The sequence below is a fragment of the Cetorhinus maximus genome, unplaced genomic scaffold (genome assembly GCF_964194155.1).
Source record: "Cetorhinus maximus unplaced genomic scaffold, sCetMax3.hap1.1 HAP1_SCAFFOLD_796, whole genome shotgun sequence".
NCBI classification, from domain to species: Eukaryota; Metazoa; Chordata; class Chondrichthyes; order Lamniformes; family Cetorhinidae; genus Cetorhinus; species Cetorhinus maximus.
In genome coordinates, this window is record NW_027596738.1 from 37,649 (window position 1) to 63,167 (window position 25,519).

General features: G+C 42.9%; 1 protein-coding gene across 3 annotated transcripts in view; it reads left to right on the forward strand.

Moving 5' to 3' along the window:
• The window catches only part of LOC144674784 (GTPase HRas), a 68,421-nt gene that overhangs the window by 35,750 nt on the left and 7,152 nt on the right, over positions 1–25,519 (forward strand). For all 3 annotated transcript variants that reach the window (XM_078535976.1, XM_078535974.1, XM_078535975.1), the window contains exons 2-4: positions 10,266–10,401; positions 18,091–18,269; positions 21,192–21,351. In XM_078535976.1, coding sequence (XP_078392102.1) covers positions 10,291–10,401; positions 18,091–18,269; positions 21,192–21,351 — 450 coding nt within the window. In that variant the 5' untranslated portion in view covers positions 10,266–10,290. The remainder of the gene's footprint in view (positions 1–10,265; positions 10,402–18,090; positions 18,270–21,191; positions 21,352–25,519) is intronic.

Consider the following 25,519-nt stretch of genomic DNA (forward strand, 5'->3'; position numbering starts at 1 on the left):
GTTACTATTGAAACTACTTCCACTATCCTTTTCGGGCAGTTCATTCCAGAACATCACAACACTGCATTTTTTTAAAACAACAGCAAAAAAGTTCTCCTCACCCCTCTTGGATTCTTTGGCTAGTCGCTTCAAATCTGTGACCTCTGGTTAATGACTTTCTGCCATTGGCAATAGCTCTTCCTTATTTATTCTTTCAAATCTTATGATTTTGAAAATGTCTATGAAATCTCCCCCTCTCCTTCTCTGCTTTAAGGAGAACAACCCAGCTTCTCCGGTCCATCCACATTAAGTGAAGCCCTCGTCCCTGGAACCATTCCAGTAAATCCCTCCCAAAGTCCTTGACATCCTTCCTAAAGTTACTGGTTATGTCACTAGACTAGCAACCACTACACTAGTTGATGCAGAGATCAAGAACAAATGCGTCACTGCCAGCAGAGTGAGTTTGCAGCCTTTCATTCTCTAGGATTCCTAGAGTTATGTCCAGCCAGGTGTTAAGAACAGTGATGTTAATGGTTCAGTCTCACTGGCTCTGAGATAAAATTAGCTCCACGGATGAGTGGATCTGGACTTTGTCTGTAGAGTAGCCACTCTAGGAAGAAGAAAGCGGACCTGGCAGAGTAACTTGCCTTGTACGTTATTCATTAACCAAGGTGGGGACATTGAGATCCCAGCATATCCTATCAAGTCACTTTATTTTTCTGCTTACTAGTTAGAAAATAAACACGATTGAGCCTCCACAGCCTCTCTAACAAAGGGATTCTTACGATGGAGAGCTACCAGTTAATGGGCAGTGCATGCCTTTAAAGGAGCCATTGGTAGTTTTGAAGTTGTGACTTTCATGCTTGGTCGATTTATGTTGCTGATTCCCATCATGTCGAAAGGGGAGGGGAGAGGTCAGTCATGATGAGTGTACAAACCAGGTTGCCAGGAAACTGATCTTTCAGTCACGGGATTGTAATGGGAACGTTTGTGAGACTGGGAGGAGTTTTAATGGCTCTCTGCATCAGCTCCTATGTATTGTGTAAGTGGGAGAAGACCCTTTGGAAACCAATTGTGGATAGAGTGGTGGTAAAAGAAAGATTTGCATTTCTATAGCACCTTTGATGACCTCCTAAGGCACTTACAGCTCATGGAAGTGTTTTTGAAGTATAGTCACTGTTATAATGTAGGAAACGCATGTATGTACACAGTAAGATATCACAAACAGCAATGTGATAATGATCAGATGATTTGTTTCCGTGATAGTTGAGGGATAAATATTGGCCAGGATGCAAGGGAGAATTCATTTGCTTTTCTTCATAATAGTGGGATATTTTATGGACGTTTGAGAAGGCAGATGGGGCCTTAGTTTGACATGTCATGAGAGACCTCTGACAGTGCAGCACTCCCTCAGTATTGCTGCAGGGGTGTCTGCCTAGATTTTGTTTGAATCTCTGGAGTGGGACTTGAAACCACAACCGTCTGACTCTGAGGAAGGAATGTTACCCACTGAGCCATGGATGCCACCTACAGTGTCACAGATCTCAGTTAGGGGGACAGCTATCCATCACCTTTTCTGGGTTGGAGGAGAAGGCTTTTGAAGTTGATTGGAACAAAAGCCTAACTGAGTCCCAAACCTTATGAACTGCTACCATGCAGACTGGAGTGTTGTGCGTGGAGCAGGCTACCTGCTGCTCCAACACAGCACGAAGCTGAGGCAAGGACCGACCATCAATTTAACCTGCTGCCTTGCACAGTAATGTGACTCCGGAGATGGTGGGGAGAATGTCACTTGAGATCTTGCTATTTGTGGGACCTCTCTGTGCACAAATTGGATGCAGTGTTTGTCCATACAACAGTGACTACACTCAATGTAACTCCCTGGCAGTGAAGAGCACGGGGACATAGGGCATAGATACTACATGTTCTCACTGAGAGTGAAACACCATCCCATTATAAAATCCAGTCCGATGGTGAAATGTTTGTGTGGGCTGAAGCCTGATGTAGAATTAGAGAAGAGTATTCATTAAAAGGCAAGTTATTCCCCTGGGGAACAAAGTCATGTGACCAAGCACTTGGTTGCATTTTGTGTGGAAGGTTTTCTGTGATTAGGTGAATAAAAGTTGAGAGAGAATACTAGAGAAACAAGCAAGAAAACAACATCACCTTGCAGTGTGCAGCAATATATCAGCAGGCCATTGCATCCTTGTACCTCGTCTTGAGTTAAATTTTTTTTTAAAACTCCATTCCTGCAAACATCCCTCCCCAATTATTCTTTGGTCTACATGGAGAGCCCAGTGCACAGCTTATCAGCAGATGTGACTTGACCTCAGAGAGACTGTTGCCTTTACTGATGGGAACGGTCACAGTGCGGCAATGTGAAATAATCTTAGAGATACACCCGTTTTTCCTGGAAGTTATACTCAAACTAGTGCTGTCCAACCCCTTTCACAGGAATAAGTGGGTGCGAATGACTTTATTTTTTGCATTCAGCTTATCTTCCAAATTCGTTTCCTTGTTTATGTTGAGTATAGTTGGGATTGAACAGATGCAAGAGTTCAGTCAGCTGACTTGTTTCCATTTCCATTCATACTTGCTGCTCTTGACATGGCAAAAATTTGTGCTTTGGAGGTAGATCATTGGTAGAACTCTCCAAGTCAACGGTTGTGGGTTCAGATCCCGCTCCAGATCTTATAATCCAGGCTGACACTCCAGTGCAGCACTGAGAGTGTGCTGCACTGTTGGAAGATTGATACTGTTGGAGGTTCCGTCTTTCAGATGAGATGTTAAAACCGAGGCCGAATTTGCCCCTCAGATGTAAAAGATCCTATTTCAAAGAGCTGGGGAGTTAACCCTGGTTGGCTAACTGACCAATATTTATCCATTAACCAACAAACAGATTATCTGGTCATTATATCTCATTTATGGCACCTTTCTGTGTGAAAATTGGATGCTGCATTTCCTACATTACAACAGTGACTACACTTCAAAAGTACTTCATTGGCTCTAAAGACCTTTGAACTATCCTGGGATTGGGGATGGTGCTTTGGAAATGCAAGTCTAACTTTTCTAATCCTACTTTTAATGTATGATGGACTCTCTCTCTCTCTCTTTAGCTAGAAGTATCTGTATGCCACAGGCTCTTTCTGAAAACGCAGCAAAGACCAATCTCAATTTAAAATATATCTCTGACTTCTCACAAGTGACAGGTTTTTGGAGTTTCACCATCTGTTGTGGGGTGGCTGAGTTGTACTATTAATGATAGAGTTGAACTACAGACACTTCTGAGTGGAAATGTTAAGTTTATTTACAATATACTCAGCAGCAACTATACATCTGCTTTCAACTCCTTTCTAACTCTGTACTGACTGCTGAGGGAGCCTGCACTACTCTCCTGTTGGTTACTACAGATCATGTGATCTTGCCTAACCGGTCTTATTCTTAAAGATACATTACAACTAAATAAAACCATAATTACTATGTTCCCCTTTAACTCGGCTATACATATATTTACAAGTACATATTTTGCAAGACAAAATATTTACACTGGGTAAGGAATTTACAAGCTCAGTCTTTCAGATGGCTTCCTGGTACGTGTGGAATGTCGCAGCTCCACAACTTCTTTAGATTCGTTGTCGGGAACCTCCTTTTTCTGGAGTTGCCTGAACATCAGGTGCTTCGGTCGGCACTTGCAGTTCTGTGTCCTCAACACTTACAGGAGAATCAGACATGTCAGTCCTGGGTTGAGTATCCTCAGCAGGAAATGCAGACCTGGTCATGGTCACTGGTGGAACCAAATCTTGGTGATTTGTCTCTCTCTTCCTTAAAAGGTCCACATGTTTATGGATGATCTGGCCTTCCACCTCCACATGGTAAGATCGAGGTCCAGTCACCATACTTATTTCACCCGGTAACCACTTTGTCCCTTCCCTGAAATTTTTCACGTATACCGGTTAATTTCCTCTCGCCGCTATCTCCCACGGTAAATTTCCTCTCGCCGCTATCTCCCATGGTAAACTTCCTTTTGCCGCTGTCTCCCACGGTTAATTTGCTCTCGCCGCTATCCCAGTATATCTGGTTTTCTGGCTTCCCTGACTCCTTTCCACCTTCCCCTCTAAATTCGGCATTATTAAGCTCAATCTCGTCTTGAGACAGCATTTCAACAATAACTCCGCAAGTGTGACACCTGTTGTTGTGTGAGCGGTAGTCCTGTAATGAGAGAGAAAATGTGCTAACTTGGTTGCCAAGGAATCGCCAGTTGGTTTTTTCTTGCCTTGCCTTGAACGTTTGAACCATCCTTTCGGCCAGTCCGTTTGAGGAAGGGTGGTACAGTACAGTTTTCACAAATGATACATTTGAGCCTGATAAACCGTTGAAACTCAGCACTTGTAAATACCATGCTGTTATCAGAAATGACTACAACTGGCAGTCCCTGAATGGCAAAACTCTGACTTGGTTTCTCAATTGTAGTGGCCGACGTTGGTGACTTCACCTCATATACATCTAAGCATTTTGAATGGGCATCAACAATGAGCAGAAACATTGTTCCCAGGAAAGGTCCAACGTAGTCAATGTGTAACCGCATCCAGGGTCTACCTGGCCACTCCCATGAGTGTAACAGAGCTGTCACTGGCAACTTTTGCAGTTGCTGACATTGCACACAGTGCTTTACTAAACTCTCTATTTCTCCATCCATCCCAGGCCACCATAGATAGCTGCATGCTATGGTCTTCATTCGGGAAATTCCTGGGTGGGCACTGTGTAGTTCAATTAAAAGTGGCTCCCTTCCCTTTGGAGGAATTATCACTTGTGCCCCCCACAATAAAATGCCATCCTGGCTTGTTATTTCATATCGTCTGTTTCATTTGGTCAGATACGGGTTCCTGTGACCAACCATGTAGCACTTGTTTTCGTACTTGAGATAGGACTGGGTCCTGACTTGTCTAGTCTCTGATCTGTCGAGCACATACTGGTGAGGAACCTAAGAAATTTAACAAAATAAGTTCCTGTGGAACTGAGTCATGTTCATCATTTTCTTGTAAAGGCAAATGACTAAGGGTGTCGGTGTTTGCGATTTGATTACCAGGCCTATGTACGAAAGTGTATTCATATGCTGTCAGAATTAAAGCCCATTATTGTATTCTTGCTGAGGCTATGGGTGGTATAGCCTTGTCTCCACCAAACAATCCTACCAATCGTTTGTGGTCTGAGGTGTTCTTTGGCGCATGTGGGTGGAAGCCCTATGAATCTACTCTGTGACCCAAATAGATTACCTCCCTCACTTGGAATGTGCACTTTCCTTTCTAGCGCAGACTTTGATCTTGATCTTTTTGATTTCACTGTTGGCCAGACTTCTCTCAGATGCAAGCTCGACTTGTCTGAGCTCGATAGCTGAGTCTCCCAAAATTTCATTATCAGTCTGCTTCCTGGGAAATTCTGCGACTTTTGCCTCTCTGGCTTCATGTACCTGATTCTTCAGCTCTTCCATCTCTTTTTTTGTATTTGTTTGCTGCCTCATGAAAAATTTTGAGCATTGTTATGTCTTCTCTGCCAACTCATTCTTCAGTTTGTTCAGAGAAGTGCTGAATTCTTTGTTTTTCTTCATACTTTTCCAGAGGCACAAACTTTGACCTGAGGGAATCTTGATTTGTGTGAAGGTTTTTCAGCAGGTTTTCTTTTCCTTTCTAATGTTGCTCACCTCGTCTTGAACTCTGTCATTAAGCATGGTCTCTTCCAGTTTCTTCTGCTGTTAAGCCAAAACCTGGAAGAAGACAGCCTGCATTTCTTCAGGTTGTTGAGTCCTTACACACTCCTGTTTCAAAGGAGGAACGCTTCCAGCTTCCTTTTGGAATCGGAGTGGCCAATCAAGGTTGAGTTCCCTTAGCTAATTTCACCCTAGAAGGCTTGGTCCTCTGTCTCTCAATACTAACACTGGTAGCTTCCATAATGGACGGTTACTCTGTTTATGCCTTTTACTTGAAAAACTATGTTTTTAGTTTGGCTTCTGTTTCTTCTAAACTTAATTGATGTTCCCCATTATTCAGATATCTGAAGGTATGTTCCCCAATTACTGTAGTGGAAGCTCCTGTGTCCACTTCCATTCTAATAGGTTTGCCATTTACTTTCACTGTGACAAATATTGGTTTCAAACTTTCGGATTAAACAACGAGTAAATGTCTGAATTTGTTGTTTCAGGCTCTTCTGCATTGTAGATTTCATTGGGCTTCTTTTGTTTACAACCCTGGTTGAATCTTTCCTTGCATTGCCTCATTATATATCCATTTCTATGACGATAGTAGCATTCGATTTTTTTTTTTAAACTGCCAATCGCTAAAAGACTGCTTGTTTCCACCTCTATTAAAATTATTCTTCAATTTCACTGCTAAGTTATTTTTCTTCATTCTTCGGTTAGCAGAGGCTGTTTGCTACTTCTCAGCAGAGTCTTGCTTTTTCACGCCTCTTTCAGCTGAGGTTTAACCCAATGTGGAGGTCGGTGCTATTTTGTGCACCCTGTATTGCTTTTGAATCTCTTACTGCACTTTCTATGGCCAACGCTATCTCTTTTTGAAATCCAGATTCACTTCAGACAATCTTTTCTAAATAGAGTCCTCTTTCACACCACACACTAAATGATCTCTGAGCATGTCGTTCAGAGTTGTACCAAGTTCTCAATGTTCCGTTAGCTGCTTCAAATTTACCATGTAGCATGCAGTTGTCTCACCCAGGGCTCTATTTCGCGAATTAAACTTGAACCTCTGCATTGTGACTTGAGGGCTTGGATAAAAAGTGACCCTTCACAAAGTCCACCAATTCATCAAAATTTTTCGAATCTGGGGCACAGGGTGCCATCAAACTTCGAATCAGACTGTAGATTTTGCTCCCACAAGTACTCAAGAGGATTGCTCGCCTCTTCTCTTTCCCTCGTAATCTCGTTCGCTTGAAAAAAGAATGTGAGGCGTCCTACGTATTGAGACCAATCGTCTGTGGCTGGTTCAAAAGGATCAATTCTCTCAAATTGTGGCATTTTGAGAGGGGATAACTTCTTCAATTCTAACGGAGCTTGCTACTTACAATCACTGGGCGAGGTGCAGTGCCAATTTCTTTCTAACTTGATTTCTTCTGTTCAAATCTGTTTTATCCTCGTCGCCAGTTTATGGGGCGGCCGAGTTGTTCTATTGATGATAGTTGAACTGCAGACACTTCTTGGGTGGAAATGTTAATTTTATTTACAATATACTCAGCAGCAACTATATGTGTGCTTTCAACTCAACTCTATCTCTACACTCATTGCTGAGGTAGCCTGCGCTACTCCCCTATTGGTTGCCACAGATCATGTGATCTTGCCTAACAAATATCATTCTTAAAAGTACATTACAACAAAATAAAACCATAATTACTGCACCATCTGAGCTGTGGATTTTATGATGTAACTGTTTGGGGATGAAACTTTATATTCTTGTTATTTTTAATATAAAGAGTAATTTAATTTGACCACGAATTGAAGTGAAAAGGCAAGGAGGTAAATTAATCCAAATTAATTTTTTTAAATTTGTTCTCGGGATGTGGGTCCCGCAGCCATGTGGGGTATTTATTGCCCATCCCTAGTTGCTCTGAGAAGGTTGCTGAGCTGCCATCTTCAATGGTGTGTAAAGTTTTTCTGGGACACTTCAGAGGGCAGTTAAGTGTCAACCATGTCTGTGTGGGTCTGGAGTCACATAGACCCAGACTGGATAACAATAGCAGGTTTCCTTCCCTGAAGGACATTGGTGAAGCAGTTGTATTTTTATGACAATCTAGTAGCTCCACTCGATGATTCCAGGGCTGGGAATCTTTGGCTATGAGGAGTCAACTGAGTGGAACTGTTTCCACTAAAGCAAAGAAGGTCAGGGGAAATTTTAATAAAGGTTTTTTAAAATTAGGATGGGTTTTACAGTAATAAGGGGTCAGCAATTTTAAATTCTCTCTGAGAAAAGTGAAGAATTATTTTACACGGTTTTATTGGAACAGGGAGTGTTTGCCCACAGAATGGCTGAGTCAGAGCTCAATCCATTAACTAAATGAAGAATAGATAAATATTTTTAATCACTGTGTCTCCTGCCAATGCAAGATGGCCACTAATACCCTTCTACACATGCGCTTTGGTCCATATATGTGCCGAAATCCACTGACATCACTCCACTGTGCCCAGCCTGCCAGTACCATTGCACATGCGTCAGTATAGCACACACATGCACCATCTTCCTGTTTATAACTGCTAGGAATGAGAGAGAAAAAAGTGTCAGTCACCACATTTGTTGCTGCCATTTTGTTCATTCTCATTCCAACAGTCCAATTCTCCTGTATGGCGCATTTGCGTGTACTGGAAGCTACATATATTAATACACAGGGCCCTGTTCTTTGCAGACAAATAACATGTACACATATTGCGCCTGTTTCGGCTAAACAAAAGGTGACAGCCATTCACTAAGGAATCAGGGACAAGCTGCCTGGTTTAATTTTCAAACAATGCTTGGCAGTTAACTGTCAGTCACTATCACTGGTGCATTCTCCATGGCAATGCCTCTACCAATCAGAGTCCACTTGCCAACCAATCAGCGCACTCTTCTTATGCAGTATAATTTGTTTTTTATATTGGTATTCTTGCGGTGTCCAGGTGAGTGCAAGATGAAAAGTTTTGACATGTCTTTTTTTTCAGCAATACTCTAGTCCAATTCTCAATTCTCAGTCCGATTCCAACACCGTCAGTGTCCTGGAAAGTGCTGAGCTCATCCCCGCTTCTGAACTCACCTCAGCTCCCCCGCGTTCCACAACTTAGGCAAATGTTTTCTAATTGATTTTCTAAATCAGTTCTCAGTGGAGAAACAGTGGAGTATTGATGCACTTTTATAAAGGCAGGATTCAGCCAATTGGCCAATACTTCTTCACCATTACATAGCGGTATTTTGGGCATCTGTACAAACTTTTCTCTCCTTTTTCCTCATAACCCTGCCCATCAATAACCTGTATTAATTAATGAATAGAAAACAAAACCTCGAGAGACTGCATCTGCATTGGTGTCTTGTCCTATTACGGACTTTATTAGAATAGTTTTTAATAAGAATTGAAAGGGAGAATCTTGATAAACGAGGATGAAAACTGATAGACTAAAACCACATTTCAGCATCTTACAATAATCAAATAATCCAATAGAAAGAATCCAAAAAATAAATAAAAAAACAAGGCCAATAAAGTATACCAAGCCACCTAAAACACTGCTGTGATAATTTGAGCAGTGTCATCTTTGTTCCTGGTCACTGTCCACCCTGTCGCTCACAATGATGTAACAAAATAAAAACAGACACAGCCAAATAGAGAACCTAATGAGATGAAGGGAAAGGAGTTTTTCAAGATGGTAGGATTAGCTAGAAAGGAGCCAGTACAGGTGTAATGGACCAAGTAACCGCATCCTCTGCTGTGATGCATGTATGTGGGCCTTGTGTTGAGTGCTTCTCCATCATATTGTCTGTGTCTCTCACCCACTCTCTCGAAAAGCCATGCCATCGACTTGGAGCCTAAAATTTACAATGAGTGTCAACTGACCTCCTGAGGTCATTGAGCAGCGGCCTGGCCAGATTAGAAACTAAACATCCTGAAGGTGTTCCATTGCCCAGACTAGCAGCAAGCATTTCTTGCAATCTGGCTACGGGCCTGCAAATTTCCTGAACAGTTGTTGTCTGTATTTGTTTAGCTGCTTGTCCTTGTTTCCTGCAACCAGCTTCTATCTAAAATGCCAACAAGCAAAGGAAATGAAATGGTTGAAAATAGAAGCGGCATTGCGGTTCCCCCAACATGTGAGCTAAATCTGTCAGGACCATATCTGTGTTGCATACTGTTGCTCTAATTTTCAGTAATTTCAGATCGGCATTGAATGTAAACTAGCAAATGTGTCTCCCTGCATGTGAAATTAAGCTGCCGCTTTGCACAAAACAGGAAATCTCTGCACCAACTTCACAGCAGTTTCTTGTTCGTTGATTTGATCATTAGGGGCGTTGTAATATCTTCAGTGAGCTTCCTTCCTCCAATAGTCTCCTGATGTCACCCTGGAGAGCTTGGTGTGAACTGCAAAGCTTTTGCAATTTAACACAATAACCTGGTTTGAAAAAGGAACCACAAATCTGGTGTGAATGTGTTTATATCAGTGTCTCCATTGGTGGTTGTTTTTTTTGTTCTGCAGAAAAGTCTTGAGTTACATTTGAAAGACCACAGACTGGAGCTGGTCAGTGATCATCTTCTCTTTGTCTTTGCAGGTGTCAGGTTGAGGTGAATCTAAAGATGACGGAATATAAGCTGGTGGTGGTTGGGGCTGGTGGCGTTGGGAAGAGCGCTTTAACAATTCAACTCATCCAGAATCACTTTGTGGACGAGTATGATCCTACTATAGAGGTACAGTACATTAACGTGCAAACCAAAATCTCTGCTTCTAGAGGGCTGGTTTCCCTTGGTCTGTCTGTTCCTCTGTCTTTTGGATGAGATGTTGAAGAGGCCCCATCTGGCTGCTTGGGTGGATGTAAAAGACCCTATTATATTATTTTGAAGAGTTCTCCCTGGTGCCCTGGCCAAGATTTATCCCTCAATCACTGTCACAATTTTTTTATATAAAAAAAATTATCCGGTCATTTTCACATTGCCGTTTGTGGGATCTCGCTGTGTGCAAGTTGATTGATTGCTGTATTTCCAATGTCACAACAGTGGTGACCAATATACTCTATTGGCTGTGGAATGCCCTGTGATGTATAAATGGAAGTTCTTTCTAATAACTAGTTTTATGATTATGAAGTTGTGAAAGCAGCTATATAAATGAAAGTCAGTCTGTCTCTCATAATGTCACTTGGAATTGTGGAAGTTACAATACAGAAATGGGCTGTTCCAGTCTGGACTGGTTTTCCCAAACACAAGCAGCCTCGAATCCTGGGTACGATCCCTGTTCCCAAATCCTTTTCTCCTTTTCCTTTCTCTGCCTGTCGAAGCTATTCTTAAATCTTGACATGGTTTCTGCTTCACAACTATCTCTCGTGCTCCTCCCCCCACACCCCCCCCCCCCACCGCCCCCCACCCCCCCCCACCCCCACCACCACCCCCACCCCGGCCCAACTGCCAACAGCACGAATTAGAGTCAGATCAAGAAGAACGAATCCAGGCGCTGCTTATTTCTCCATGTTTCACGTGCTTCCCCTGGCGGGGCTTTAATGCAAGCATGGCAGCACCTGCTTTACTACTGCTGTCCTGTGAACAGTCTGAAGCTGAGCATTAATGTGACCCACAAAATGAGGCGGGGGCAGGCACGTTGTTCTAAGTTAAACTGCCGGGCTAAATATGACTCATGCCAGAAATTGTAGGGAAGTCTCGAGTTAATAGAAGTGAAATGCTGCAGGTGCCAGAAACCTGAAATAAATAAAAAGAAAGCGGGTTACTGAGAGAGATTTCTTTCTGTCGGTCAAAGGTGTTGAACGATATGGAGCTGAGATATAGATCAGCCACGATTTAATAGAATAGTGAAGCTTGAGGGGCTGAACAGCCCCCTCCTGATCCCATGTCAGTCAGTCTCTTTGGAGGAACAGAGCAGTAGTTTTTAGACCATTCTGAGGAAATACTTCTGTTACTCCGCAGAAGGTGACTGGCCTGCTTTCCTTATCCTTTTCTTTTGCTCTCCAGTCCATAGAACTCTAAGCTGTTTAACATCTTATCAGTCACGAGTCTTGCTGGTCAGCTCAAGCTCAAGCCCAAGCTGAAACTAACATCTCCTAAGGCCAGAGGAAAAAAAAATTGCATAAATTTTCTAGCCTCTGGTCTGAATCCAGGAAAGTTTACCTTTTGAGTTTCCATTTGGTTTGAGAGACCCATGCACTGACAATGGGGCTTGTTATCTCTTGTGAGTCTTAGCAAAGTATAAAACAGCTTTACAAAGGTGAGACATGATGCACCTCTTGCACCAATGCAAAGAGCACCTCACTTCCACAGAAATATCCGAGGTCTACTTAGTTCACCTTCTAACATCCTGGTAGTCCCATGATACAATGATAATGGAGTTGTTGACCAATCACAGCAATCATACATGAGGTGAGGAAACCCCCCCAGTGAATCATTGGTCCAAAGTCACCTCTTCCTCCCAAACTCGCAACACATCACAGGTTGGATTTTCACTACCGAGGCGGATAGCTTGAGTCGGGAAATTTCCCGACTCCGCAGACCCGTGTCGGTTTAAGGGGCCCAGTTGGACCCAATTTTCGCTGCAGATTCAAGCCAGGCCTGCAGATCCTAGGCGGCCATAGAGGCTGGCGCGTGCTGAGGCGGATTGCTTAGAAGGCCCAACTTGGTTCTCTGGAATTTTGACCAAGTTGTTTTAGAAGCTGAAGCTTTCTCACCCTTCGCACCCCCTCCACCCTCTTTCCCCCCCACCACCACCCCACCCCCCACAAAATGGCCCCTCATACCCCATGCTACCTTTAGCCACTCACCCAGTATCCACCATGGGCAGACCTCAAGAGCCACGTGGAGAAGAAAAGCAAACTTCTAACAATCTAATACAGCTCTCGTTTATGCACACTTTATAGTGGAAAAACTCCTATTCATGAAACCCATTCAAAGCTTTGAACATTTGAGCAGATTTAAAACTCATATGAAAACAAACCTTTATTCAGGCCCTACATCAAAGACAGTTGTAAATCAAATTGTGAACTTGGAACGCCATGCTGAGCTAATTTTAGCTTTTGAAACTCAGCCAAGAATTCATAATGATATAATAGCCCTTAGGAAATATCAGCAAAGAACTCTACCAACTATTCATGCAGTTTCGATAATGTTTTTTCCTAACCTACACCAGATGACCTGTCAATCAAAGCAAGCCAGACATTTTTTAACTCCCACTGACAGCTTAACCCTGTTTTTTTTGTTTCCAGTTTAAAAAGCAGGGTATTTAAAAGCCTTCAGATCATGGCACTTAAATAGACCTTATCTGCACTTCAAGAGAATTTGCATGCACTGTATGTATCAATTCATGACTCCCACATTGTGGGTGAAGGCCCTTAGGCCAGCCAAAATTAGGTCTGTTTGATCTCCACACTAAGTTCAAATGGCCCTGTTGAGTTTGAGTTTCCTGCCTGTGTGAATCACATCCTGGCCCCTTTCCCCTACCAGCAGAAAATTGGATATGTCATAACTGAATCCCAAAATATTACTTTACGAAAGAAATCTCTCTAATTTGCATTGGAATGAATCAATGCTCTCTGTTTCCACCATGTCCCTCAGGAGAGATTCCATAGATTGACCACTCCCTCACTGAAATATTGTTCCCCAGGATTTAGTTTTGAATTTACTCCCTTGACAAGTAACTTTGTTCCACAGTTACCTATGACCTATGTAGAATAGCAGCTGGAGGGTTTCTTGTGGAGGCTTCTTGAGGTGTTCACCTCTCACTGGCCTCTATAAATGGTGCAAATCACAGCTTCTGCAATTGCGTTTTAAACATCCTCACGGTTATTACAGACTGGTACAGGTGGAGCTGCGCTTTGTTAATGCACTGATGATTCAGAGAATGAGTTCAAAATCCCAATATGAGAATTTGAATTCAGGTGAACAAAATCTGGTCTCAGTAAAAGTGACCATGAAGCTGTCAAACTGGTTCATTAACATCTTTAACAAAACGAAACCTGTTTTTACCTAGTCTGGGCCTATGTGACTCAAGACCCACACCAACATGGCTGACTCTTGACTGCAGTGACTGACCTATCAAGCCCCTTTTCATCAAATTCCTCTGCCCCACCCCTGTACCCCTCTTTGGTTGCCCATAACATCCCTCCCTCAGCCAATAGTAGAATTGAACAAACATTTTGTTATACGATTGGATAAGATATGATTCTCGCTGTTGGTCAAACAGCCTGGCCTCCCCAAACTCCAATTTTTAAAAATAATTATTGAGAGGGAATGTCACTCGGAAGCCCCTGAGATTCTCCTCCCAGGTTTTACTCTGCAGTGTCCTGGAAATTAACCTTCAATTCCTGGGAGTTTCAGAGTAATCGTGGAGGGTTGGCAACCCCTAAATGTGGAACTGGAGTCACATAAAGAGAGAGTTTTCATTGTGATTTTTTTTTTTTTTCCCCCCTCCCTCTCTCTGGTGAAAGCTGGTTGCTGGATTCCCATTTGGGAGCTGATTATTGGAATCCTGCTCAGTGTGGCTTGATAATGCCTGCAAATTCAGAGATCGCTCCGGTCATGTTGGTCGGAGTATTAGTTCATTCTAACTGTGAGGTCACGGATTCCAGGAACTCTGTGTGCTGTTGTTTTATTTATAACTGGGCTGTTAAGATCAGACGTGTACACTCCACGTTTGGCGATGTGAAATAGGACTAATGGGAATTATTAAACTAGGCTTTTGCACCCGCAGAGCAGAGGTTATAACAGAACTCTCGGCTCCATTTTCTTGCAACATTGGTCATGTGAGAGATGTCCAGGGTACCTAATGGCTTACAGTATTATCACTCCCCCAAACCCCTCATCTCCCTTTTGTCTGAGAGTAACCCTCCAGGATGATGGTGTTGTTGAAGAACAGCAATTTGTATTTATATAGGGCCTTTAATGTAGTGAACACTCTTAAAACTCTTCACAGGAGCATTATCAAACAGATTCCGATGTTGAGTCACACTTTTGGGGGAAAAAAAGACAGACTTGCGTTTATTAGTAACTTTCACAACCACCAGACGTCAGAGTGCTTTAAAGCCAACAAAATACTTTTTAAAGCGTAGTCGCTGTTTTAGGAAACGTGGCAACCAAATAGCAGACAGCAAGCTCCCACAAACAGCAATGTGACAAAGAACAGGTCATGTTTTAGGTTGAGGGATAAAAATTGGCCAGGACAGCAGGGATAATTCCCCTGTGCTTGTAAATGGTGACCATGGGATCTTTTACTTCCACCTGGGAGGGCAGATGGGTCCTCGTTTTAAGATTCCATCGGAATCCAACAATGGAGCAGTCCCCCTCAGTACTGCCCCCCTTCCTCCCCCCGCCCCGAGCAGTACAGTACTCCCTCAGTCTGTCCCTCCGACAGTGTGGCGCTCCCTCAGTACTGCACTGGATTAAGGCCAAATTACCTGTTTCTGTATTGTCACGTCTGCTTCTCCCAGGTCCTGTCCTGTCCCGTCTTCCACCTCCCTTTCTTGTTCATTACTAACCTGTCCTGGAATGTGTAGACAACGCAGTAGATCTAGAGTTTGCAACCACCCAAAGCTGCTGGGAGAGTGGGAAATCTAATCTAAAGCTTTCTCTGGAATCTGAGACCTGTCTAGTAGTGCTACCCTCTCCAACACCTGCCCCCCACCCCCTCACCTTTTCCAAAATTGGATAACCAGTCACCCTCTGGGTTGGCAGGGGGGTGGGGGGGGGGGGGGGGGGTGGCAGTGGTGGGTTTCCAGAAGGTGCAGCTATTGACTGGGCACGGACCTTGTCTGCTCCACTGAGCCATTCAATGACAGACCTAACTTTGTGTCAGGCATGGGGGTGAGGAGGGTGAGAAATGTGTTGGAGAATGGAAATTCAGAACCAAAATCGCATTGCAGGGTGAATATAGACACTACTAACATGATTTTAAAATAGGTGACTTATTGGAACTGTTGGTGACGAAAGGGGTGACCTCTTGAATAAAGAAGCACTGAGTGAGATTAGTAATTTCTCCCAAGGAACCACTTTACATTTTCTCTTCTTCCTGTCCACTTGTTGTTTTCTATCTTCCAGTTGAACTTAGTCCAACATGGAACAGACTTTTGGTTATTGGGTTCCACACCAGATGTTTTCCATTCTGGTACTACAGCTATTTCAGAATCAGCAAAATCATTGTGTTCGATCTCTGGAGAATATCTAGAACATATGCTTGTAAAAGCTGCATACCAAGAAATAAACTCTCCCTTCTATGGTCCACTTCGTGCCCTCAGGGCATGCCCAAAGTACTTTACTGCAATGAGGGATGGGGCAATAAATGCTGGCCCAGCCAGCGAAGCCCACATCCTGTGAATGAATAAAAAAAAAAGTTTATTTTTGAAGTGTAGCCACTGTTGTAATATAGGAAACATGGCTGCCAATTTGCACACAGTAAGATTCCACAAAGAGCAATGTGATAATGGCCAGAAAACATCACTAAAATTGGCTGATTGAGGGTAAATATTGGCCCCAGGACACCAGTGAGAATTCCCCTGCTCCTCTTCAGAATAATGGCCGCGACATCTTTTACGCCCACCTGAGAGGGCAGGCGGGGCTTCGGTTTAACGTCTCATCCAAAATGTGGCGCCTCTGACAATGCAGCACTCCCTTAGTACTGCCCTTCTGACACTGCTGTGTGTGTATCAGTCTGGACCATGTGCTCAGGTCTCTAGTGTGGAACTTGAACACAACCTGCTGACTCAGGCAAGTGTACTACCCTTTGGCTAGAACCTCTGGTATGGGGAAAGCACTTTAAAACACTGGGGGGTTTTGCACGTGGCTCCATATTCTTTGCTGTTCTTCAGGCATTCAGTCCAACCTGCACTAGAGATAGTTTTCTTTCACATTTCTCCATTTGGCTAGTGGTTGATGCATATAGTTTATACGTTTCAGTGTCCTTGTGGAATGGGCTTTAGGAACATCATGGCTGTGCATGCGTGTGTCAGTTGCTAGCTCTGGTGGTGAGCGGCCTTTAAAAGAGGTAGATTGGGCATGACAAAGCCTCACCTACCATCAGACTTCTGGCCAGGAGTCAAGCATCCTAACAAATAACCTTCCCTTCAGATGAAATCAAGGGTATGCTTCAAAGATTTCTCCAGATTGGTTTCCAATGTTTCAAGGCAGAGTGTTTCTAGTTTCAGTTAATGGAATATTTGTTTGCGAAATTGGGAACTACAGTGTTTGGGTTTAAGGCAGATTCAATGAGGCAAGTTTGGGCCAGTAAAGCGTAACTGAGACCCCCAGGGGCAATGTGTTACCTGTTGGATAAGATTCTGTTTGGGCCTCCTGACCAGGGCTGCTGCCCCCTTCTTGTGGAGCGGGGGATATCAGGAGAATACAGTAAACAGTAAATGGTTGATCCCAAAGAACTTCAGGACGAGAGAGGACAGGGATTCAATACCCACCATCCTTCACAAAAGAAATTTTCATAGAAATGGAACAAATAACAGGTTCACCAAGATTAAGTTATTTGTGTGTGTTTGTTTGCCCCTCGTCTTTCTCTGTTTTACCCTACTATTTCCTCACAATTTCCATCGATCTTCCTGTGACAGCTGCGAAGCTTTTCCAAATATACCTGTCATCTGAATGAAGCTTCATCTAGACCTGGTCTTCTGAAGAAATGTAAGGTGTTGGGATGAAAGAACCTCTCTCGGATTCCATCAACACTTTTTGTAACTTGCTACAGTCAGTCAGTCTGAACTGTTCCAAGCAGAGCACTGGACATCAAGAAGCTGAAGGCTTCTGTTGACGGCCTCTTTCTGATTGGTCTGAATCTCCTCCATACACCAAACCCAGTTTCTTGATTTTGAACCTTTCCCATTGATCCTGGAGGTTAAGATCTCAAAGGTTATCGGGGATAGGCGGAATGTGGAGCTGAGGCCACAATCCGATCAGCCATGATTGATAACAGAGCAGCTCAAGGAGCCAAATGGCCTGCCCCTGCTCCTAATTCATATCTTTGTATTTTGTCGGCCCTTTCACAATCCCGTTTATCAATTTTATTGCAAGTTGTATTTCACAAAACAAATCTCTCAAATGATGCCACTCGGCTCCAAAGAAACCTTATGTGATATAAGTACAGAATAGCACGTGCAGGAACTACCCTGCTGGTTACCAAGGCAACCTATGCTCAAAGCTATATTTATACATAAAACTCAAACTGCTAGTGACAGAATTATTTTTCCCTGGTGGTAAACTGTCATCTTTTCTCTGCCTGTTCTGTGTGTGTTTTATTTAAAATACAGGAATGTAAATTAACCAACGTTTATTAGTTAAAACTGAAATATTCTCTCGTTTTTTTATTAAGATGGCTACCGATCAGTCCAAGATGGATACCCAGGTCACTAGGTCTGACTTGTTTGTATTTTGCTCTTTTTCTAATCGCAGGATTCCTATAGAAAGCAGGTAGTTATTGATGGGGAGACATGTTTGTTGGACATTCTGGACACAGCAGGTCAAGAGGAGTACAGTGCCATGAGAGACCAATACATGAGGACAGGAGAAGGCTTCCTGTGTGTCTTTGCAATCAACAACACCAAATCGTTTGAAGACATTCATCAGTACAGGTTGGTGTTGCTGTAGATTTACCCCTCTCCAAAGCCCCGATGAGGCAAATACACAGACGGGCTGTGGGACCTTGAAGACAAAATGGTCGCTCTGCTCGTGCTGATAGGACTATTGAGGTGAAGAGGAGGCTCATGTAGCTCACAAGCATGGACCTGTTAGTCCAAATGGCCTGTTTCTATGCTGTACACTTAGGTTTACAATAAGCCAGCAAATGTCCATTTGCCATTTTAAAACCAGCCAACTGCACACGCTCATCAATTTTTTAAAAATGAAGCAAATTTTTTTTTAAATTAAGCAAAATCGAAGACTTCTGTGACAGAAGTTTTTGGGTCAAATTAGTTAAGTGGTTGTTCTCAAGTTGTTAACAGAGTAAAGACTGAGAGCGGTCTTCAGGAGATGTGGGTATTAGAGGGTGGGATATTAGGACCCCATTTTTAAGTCATGTATTCTGTGCTGCTTCAAACATAACACATAAGATCATAAATAGGGGCAGGAGTAGCCATTTGGCCTATCAAGCCTGCTCTGCCATTTAATAAGATCATGACTGATCTCATTGTGGCCTTAACTCTATTTTGCTGTTAGACTAACTGACTTACATTTTCCTGCTTTCTGTCTCCCTCCTTTCTTGAATAGTGGTGTTACACTTTCAGTTTTCCAATCTGCTGGGGCCTTTTCAAAGTCTAGGAAATTTTTCAAAATTTCCAATGAATGCATCCACTATTTCTGCAGCCACTTCCTTTAAGACCCTAGGACAAAGGCCATTCGATCTAGGGAGCTTGTCGACCCTTAGTCATATTAGTTTTCCTATTACCTTTTTTGCCTGGTGATCCTGATTGTTGTTCTGTCCCTTTTGCCCCCCCACTGTTTTTCTACTATTCTTCGGAAGCTTTCTGGATCTTTTACTGTGAAGACAGATACCAAGTCTCTGCTATTTTCTTGTTTTCCATTATTAATTCCCCAGTCTTGCCCTCTAAGGGACCAACAACACTTTCCTAATACTTCCCTTTTTATATATTTGCAGAAGCTTTTACTGTCTGCTTTTATATTTCTTTCTAGTTTTCTCTTGTACTCCAATTTCTCCCTATTTTATTTTATTTTTGGACATACTTTTCTAGTTTCAGAAATTCCGCAATCTTCTGGCCTGCCACTAATCTTTGCAGCATTATACATCTTTTCTTTCAATTTGATACCATCCTTAACTTCCTTACTTAGCCACAGGTGGTGCATCTTTATCATAGTCTTTCTTTCTCAATGAAATATATCCTTGTTGAGAGTTATGAGATATCTCTTTTAAATGTCTGCTACTGCTTCTCTAACACCTTTTTTAATCAATTTTCTCAGTCCACTGTAGTCAACGCTGTCTTCCTACCCTTGTAACTGCTTTTATTTAAGTTTAAGACATTAGTTTCAGACCCGGAATTCTCACCCTCCGACTAAATGTGAAATTCTATCATGTTATGATCACACTCACCTAGAAGATCCTTTATAATGAGATCATTAATTAACCCTGTCTCAATACGTATGACCAGATCTAAATAGCCTGTTTCCTGGTTGGTTCCAGAATGTATTGCTCTAAGAAACTGTCCTGAATACATTCTATGAACTCATCCTCCAGGCTACCTTTGCCAATTTGATTCATTCAATTTATATGAAGATCAAAATCTCCCACTATACCTTTCTTTTTAGGCCCCCATTATTTCTTGACTTATACTCTGTCCTAAAATGTAGTTACTGTCTGGAGACTTTTAAACTACTTCTACCAGTGACTACTTTCCCTTGCTATTTCTTATCTCCACCCAAACTTGATCCTCCTAACTGAGGTCATTTCTCATTACCGTACTGACCTCATCCTTGACTAACAGAGCCACCCCACCTCCTTTTCCTTTCTTCCTGTCCTTCTGAAGTGTCAGATAGCCTTAAAGACTTAGATCCCAGCCATGGTCACTTTTGCAACCATTTTTCTGTAATGGCCATCATATCATACTCTTATTTCTACGTGTGCTATCAATTCGTCCATCTTGTTACAAATGATGCATGCATTCAGATAAAGAGCCTTTCATTCTCTTTTTTACCATTTTTCCCTATTCTGAGCTTGTATTTTCTGGTGGACTCTGTCCCTTCCTGTCATATTGTGGCTATCATTACCCGCTATGCCACCCTGCCTTATTGCCTTGTCCTTTCTCTTAACTTTCCAAATCTTCCCCCCCCCCCCCCGACCTTAGGTGAACCCTCTTGTGCTCCCCCCCCACCCCCCCAATGTTTATTTCAGTATTGTCTTAATTTCTACTTAACAAATAATAATATTCAGCGGTTTGGGAAGCAGGAATAGAGGTGGTTGGAGGACAGGAGTTTCCCTACAACACAGACTTGAGATGCTACAGCACCACCATTGTCAGGAGGGTGTAATTACAGCTTGAGCATTTACATAGAAAATTCCCATTCATAACTTATGGATCTGGGAATTTACAATACAAAATTTGGCATGAAACCATGATGATAGCATAACAACAGGAGTGATAGTGTGAGGGGAAAGTGTGGAGGGGGTTGAATAGAGCAGGATTGCAGACAAAATTAACCTGAGATCCTATAAGGAGCAAGCTCCATCAACGTCTGTCTGTTGTGTCTCCATGCGGAATCGATGACCTCTCCATGTGCCTCGTTTCAAAGGGACTGGGTATACTCTGATGCTTGATGTAAACAACGCACCTATGGAGCAGGGGATCATGCTCGCAAGCAAAAAACACCAAACCGGGAGATTCTTAAAGGGCGTAACTTTTTTTTTAACCAAGAGACAAGAAGATTCAGTAATTCCAAATCCATGCTGATGTATCCTTACTGACATTAAGTGTCATGAAACCTTTTGATCTAAGTCAGTTTTGAAGAGTGCTGCTACCTATCAGAGGCTCCCTGTGTCTTTGCAGAGAACAGATAAAAAGGGTAAAGGATTCGGATGACGTTCCGATGGTTTTGGTGGGTAACAAGTGTGATCTGCCAACCCGCACCGTGGAGACTCGGCAAGCCCAAGACCTGGCCCGGAGTTATGGCATTCCTTACATTGAAACATCTGCCAAAACCAGACAGGTAGGCGGCTGTCTATATCTAGCATTCATTGCTTCATTCTGTCTTCATTGTGGAGGTGGTGTTGTTACTGGGGTTCCTCTTATCCCTTATGGCCCATAGGTTGCAAAATTGAGCTCATCCAAAACTCTGCTGCATGTGTCCTAAGTTGTGCCAATTCATGTTCCCCTATCACCCCTGTGCTTGCTGACCTACATTGGCTTACATTCTGGCAATGTCTTAATTTTAAGTTTCTTATCCCTCCTTGTCGCGGCCCCTCACTATCTCTCTCTCTCTCTCATCTCCTTCAGCCCCACAGTTCATTGAGGTATCTGCACTTCTCTAAATCTGGTCCCTTTTAACATCCCTGACTTTGATCAGGCCACGCCATGCTTTCAGCTGCCTGGGTCCCAAGCTCTGAAATTCTCTCCCTAAACCTCTGTGCTTCTCCTTCCTTTTAAGATGCTCCTTAAAAACTACCCCATTGGCCAAGCTTTTGATCATCTGCCCTAATATCTCCTTGTATGGGTCAGTGTCAAATTCTGTTTGATAACAGTCCTTTGAAGCACCTTGGGTCATTTTACTGCATAATGTTAAAGCTGTTATATATAATACAAGTTCTGCTGGCCAAGAAGATCTTGTCCAAATCTCCCTGATGTCGGCTTTTGGTTTGATACAAAACAGAGGCCCCTGTGTTAGAGATTAAGGGGGAGGTTCAAAAGGCATATGATAAAGTACCACACAATAGACTTGTTAGCAAAATTAAAGCCTTTTGGGTTAAAGGGGCACTGGTAGCATGGACATGAAATTGGTTAAGGGACAGAAAGCAGAGCGCAATGGTGAAAAGTTGATATTGGACGGAGGGAAGTGTATAGTGGTGTTTCCTAAGGGTATTGGGAACACTGCTGTTTAATATATATTAATGACCTGGATTTGGGTAAATAGAGCATAGTTTCAAAGTTTGCAGATGACACGAAACTTGGAAAGTAGAAAACAATGAGGAGGGTGGTAACAGACTCCAGGAGGACGTACAGAAGCAAAATACACCGGATGCTGAAAATCTGAAAATAAAATGGAAAATGCTGGAAATACTCAACAGATCAGGCAGCATCTGAGGACAGAGAAACAGAGCTAACAAGAAGAGCAGGTTAAGGGGAACTTTAGTGCAGTTGTTTAAGATCATAAATGGTTTTTTGGAGTAAAAGGAGTGAAGCTATTTCTCAGGGCAGTAGGGTCTGTAACCTAACCAAAGGCCACAGATTTTAAGAAAATTAGACTTTTCTTGTAACTCAGATTTGTTGTGGTTTGGAATATGCTGCATGAAAGGGTGGCGGAAGCAGATTCAGTGATGACTTTTAAAAGGGGAATTGGGTAAATACTTCAAAAGGAAACATTTGCAGGGCTAAGGGGAAAGAGCAGGAGGGAGTGGGATTAATTGGATAGGTCTTCCAGAGAGCTGGCACAGGCTCAGTGGGCTGAATGGCCTGTGCTTTATGATTGTATGAAATGTAATTTGAGGTCATCAGATATTTGAAATGTTAATAAATAATTCAGCTTTGACCTAACCAGCACTCCCACCTCTGACTCAAAGATCATTGATTCACACCCTACTTCAGCCCCCTGGGCTCTTTGTTCAGGCTGACATTAAGGGAGTGCTCCACTGTCAGAGGGGCCATGCTGAGGGAGTGCTACTCTGTTAAGGATGGTGTTTTCAGATGAGATGATAAACTGAGGCTTCATCTCCCCTGTCTGGATGTGAAATATCCCGTGGCAGTATTTTGAAGAGCAGGGGCGTTCTCTACAGAGTCTTGTCCAATATTGACTCCTCATTCAAGATCACTAAAAGTAGATTAGCTGGCCATTATCTCAGTGCTGTTTGTGGGATCCTGCTGTGTGCAAATTAGCTGCTGAGTTTCCTACATTTCAACAGTGACTACACTTCAAAAATAATTGATTGGCTGCAAAGTGCTTTGGGACGTCCCAAGGTTGTGAAAGGTGCTATAGAAATGCAAGTTCACGTTTATTCATTCAGCTTCATTGAGTTATTTCTGGAATTCCGCAGCCCCGCGCAGCTCTGTTCCGTGTCTGAAGTTTATACTTAAAAAGGATCAGCCTCATTCTGCTTCACCTGGCACTGGTCATGTATAGTGATCTCTGCTTGCAGTGTTGACTCGTGGGGACCAGCCTGGTGGTCAATCACATTGGAGCACTGAAGCTTTGGTTCCATGACTTGAAATGCCTAACACTGCCTAGTTCCCAGAAGCGCAGAAGGAGGCCATTCAGGCAGTCGTGCCTGGGCTGGCTCTTTGAAAGAGCTATCCAATTAGTCACACTCCCCTGCTCTTTCCTCATAGCTGTGTATTTTTCCCTTTTAAGTATTTATTCAATTGTTTTTGAAAGTCACTGTTGAATCTGCTTCCACTGCCATTTCAGTCAGTGTGTTCTAGATCACAAATGACTTTGTTTTTTTTAAAAGAAAAATTCTCCTCATCTCCCCTCTGGTTCTTTTGCCAATCACCTTAAATCTCTGCCACTGAGAAACTAACTTACTTTATTAAATATCTCTTTAACCGTTTCTAAGTAATCCTGATAGACATTGTGTCAGAATCTGAAAGGATTGAATGAATTCTGTGCCCAAAGGGTTGGATGATGTTTATCTGCAGGTGTTTATAATGTAGGGGAGGCATGATGAAACCAATGTCAAGAAAATCTTGATCTCCTTTTTGCAACAAAGTGATAGAGTAGACCAGGCAGCTTCCATAACAAGCAATGTAACAGAGTCAGGTTTTCAGGGTGAGTTTGAGGGAAAGAGACCCACCCAGAAGGCCTCCCCTCCAGAAGCAGAGGCTCCTGCCCCACTAAAACCTCTTTCACTTCTGCTTTTTGTGTGTGGGAGTTGCATCTCAGATGGATTGTGGGAAATTCCTGCACCAGTTACCTGGACTTCAAAAAGCATCTGACAAAGTTACACATGAAAGGCTTCTGCTGATTCAGGGTAAAACCTGGAAATGGACAGCAAGTTGCTTAAAGGAAATCAAGTCACAGATACACGTTGGTATGAACTTGGGGTGGGAGCCCCTTTTCAGAAGCTTTGGATTTACCCAGGGGGAATGCCCAAATACGGGAAGGGGAAAGAAGAAAAGAGAAGAGCTGGGGGAGCAATAACGGGAAGGGTATAACTTTCTTAAAAGGTGTATTTATGACCATGGAATTTCCCAAAGCACTTTGGAAGTGTAGCCACTGTTCTGATGTAGGAAACAGGGTAGGTAACCCTTGGGACAGTAGCGTGGGGTCTTTTGCATCCACCGGAAGGCAGACAACAGTGGCAAGCATCTGTAACAAACAGACACTGTAAAATCTTGAAATACAGTAAAATTAACATTTTTGAATTTACAAAACCCTCCGTGCACAGGAATGTCTGCAACAGAAAGTTTTCAAGAATCTGTTCCCCTTGCCGCCCCCTGGTTAGAAGCTGTAACTGCAGGTAGGCCCATCGCAGTTTTCCTCTTGCAGACTTCTCTCAAATAGAATCGTACGGCACATAAGGAGGTCATTCGGCCCATTGTGTCTGAGCCGGCTCTTTGAACGAACAACTTGTGTGCAGTTTTGGTCTCCATATTTAAGAAAGGAAAGTTGCATTGGAGGCGGTACAGCGAAGGTTCACTAATTTGTCCCAGGGATGAGGAGGTTGTCCTATGATGAGAGGCTGGGTAAATTGGGCTTGTATTCTCTGGAGTTAAGAAGAGTGAGAAGCGACCACATTGAAACCTACAAAATTCTGAAGGGGCTTGATAGGGTGGGCACTGAGAGATTGTTTTCATTGGTCGGGGGGGAATCTAAAACACGGGGGCACAGTCTCGGGATAAGGGGCTGATCATTTAGGACTGAGCTGAGGAGAAATTGCTTCATTTTAAAGGGTTGTGAATCTTTGGAATTCTCTACCCCAGAGTACAGCTCCATCGTTGAATACATTTAAGTCTGAGATAGACAGATTTTTGGTGTCTCAGGAAATTAAGGAATATAGGGAACGGCTGCGAAAATGGAGTTTAAACCCGAGATCAGCCATGATCATATTGAGTGGTGGAGCAGGTTCGATGGCCATGCGGTCCAGTGTAATGTTTTTGCTATCCAGTTAGTCCCACTGCTTGTTTCCCAAAGTCCTGCAAATCTTTACCCTTCAAGAGCAAAGTAC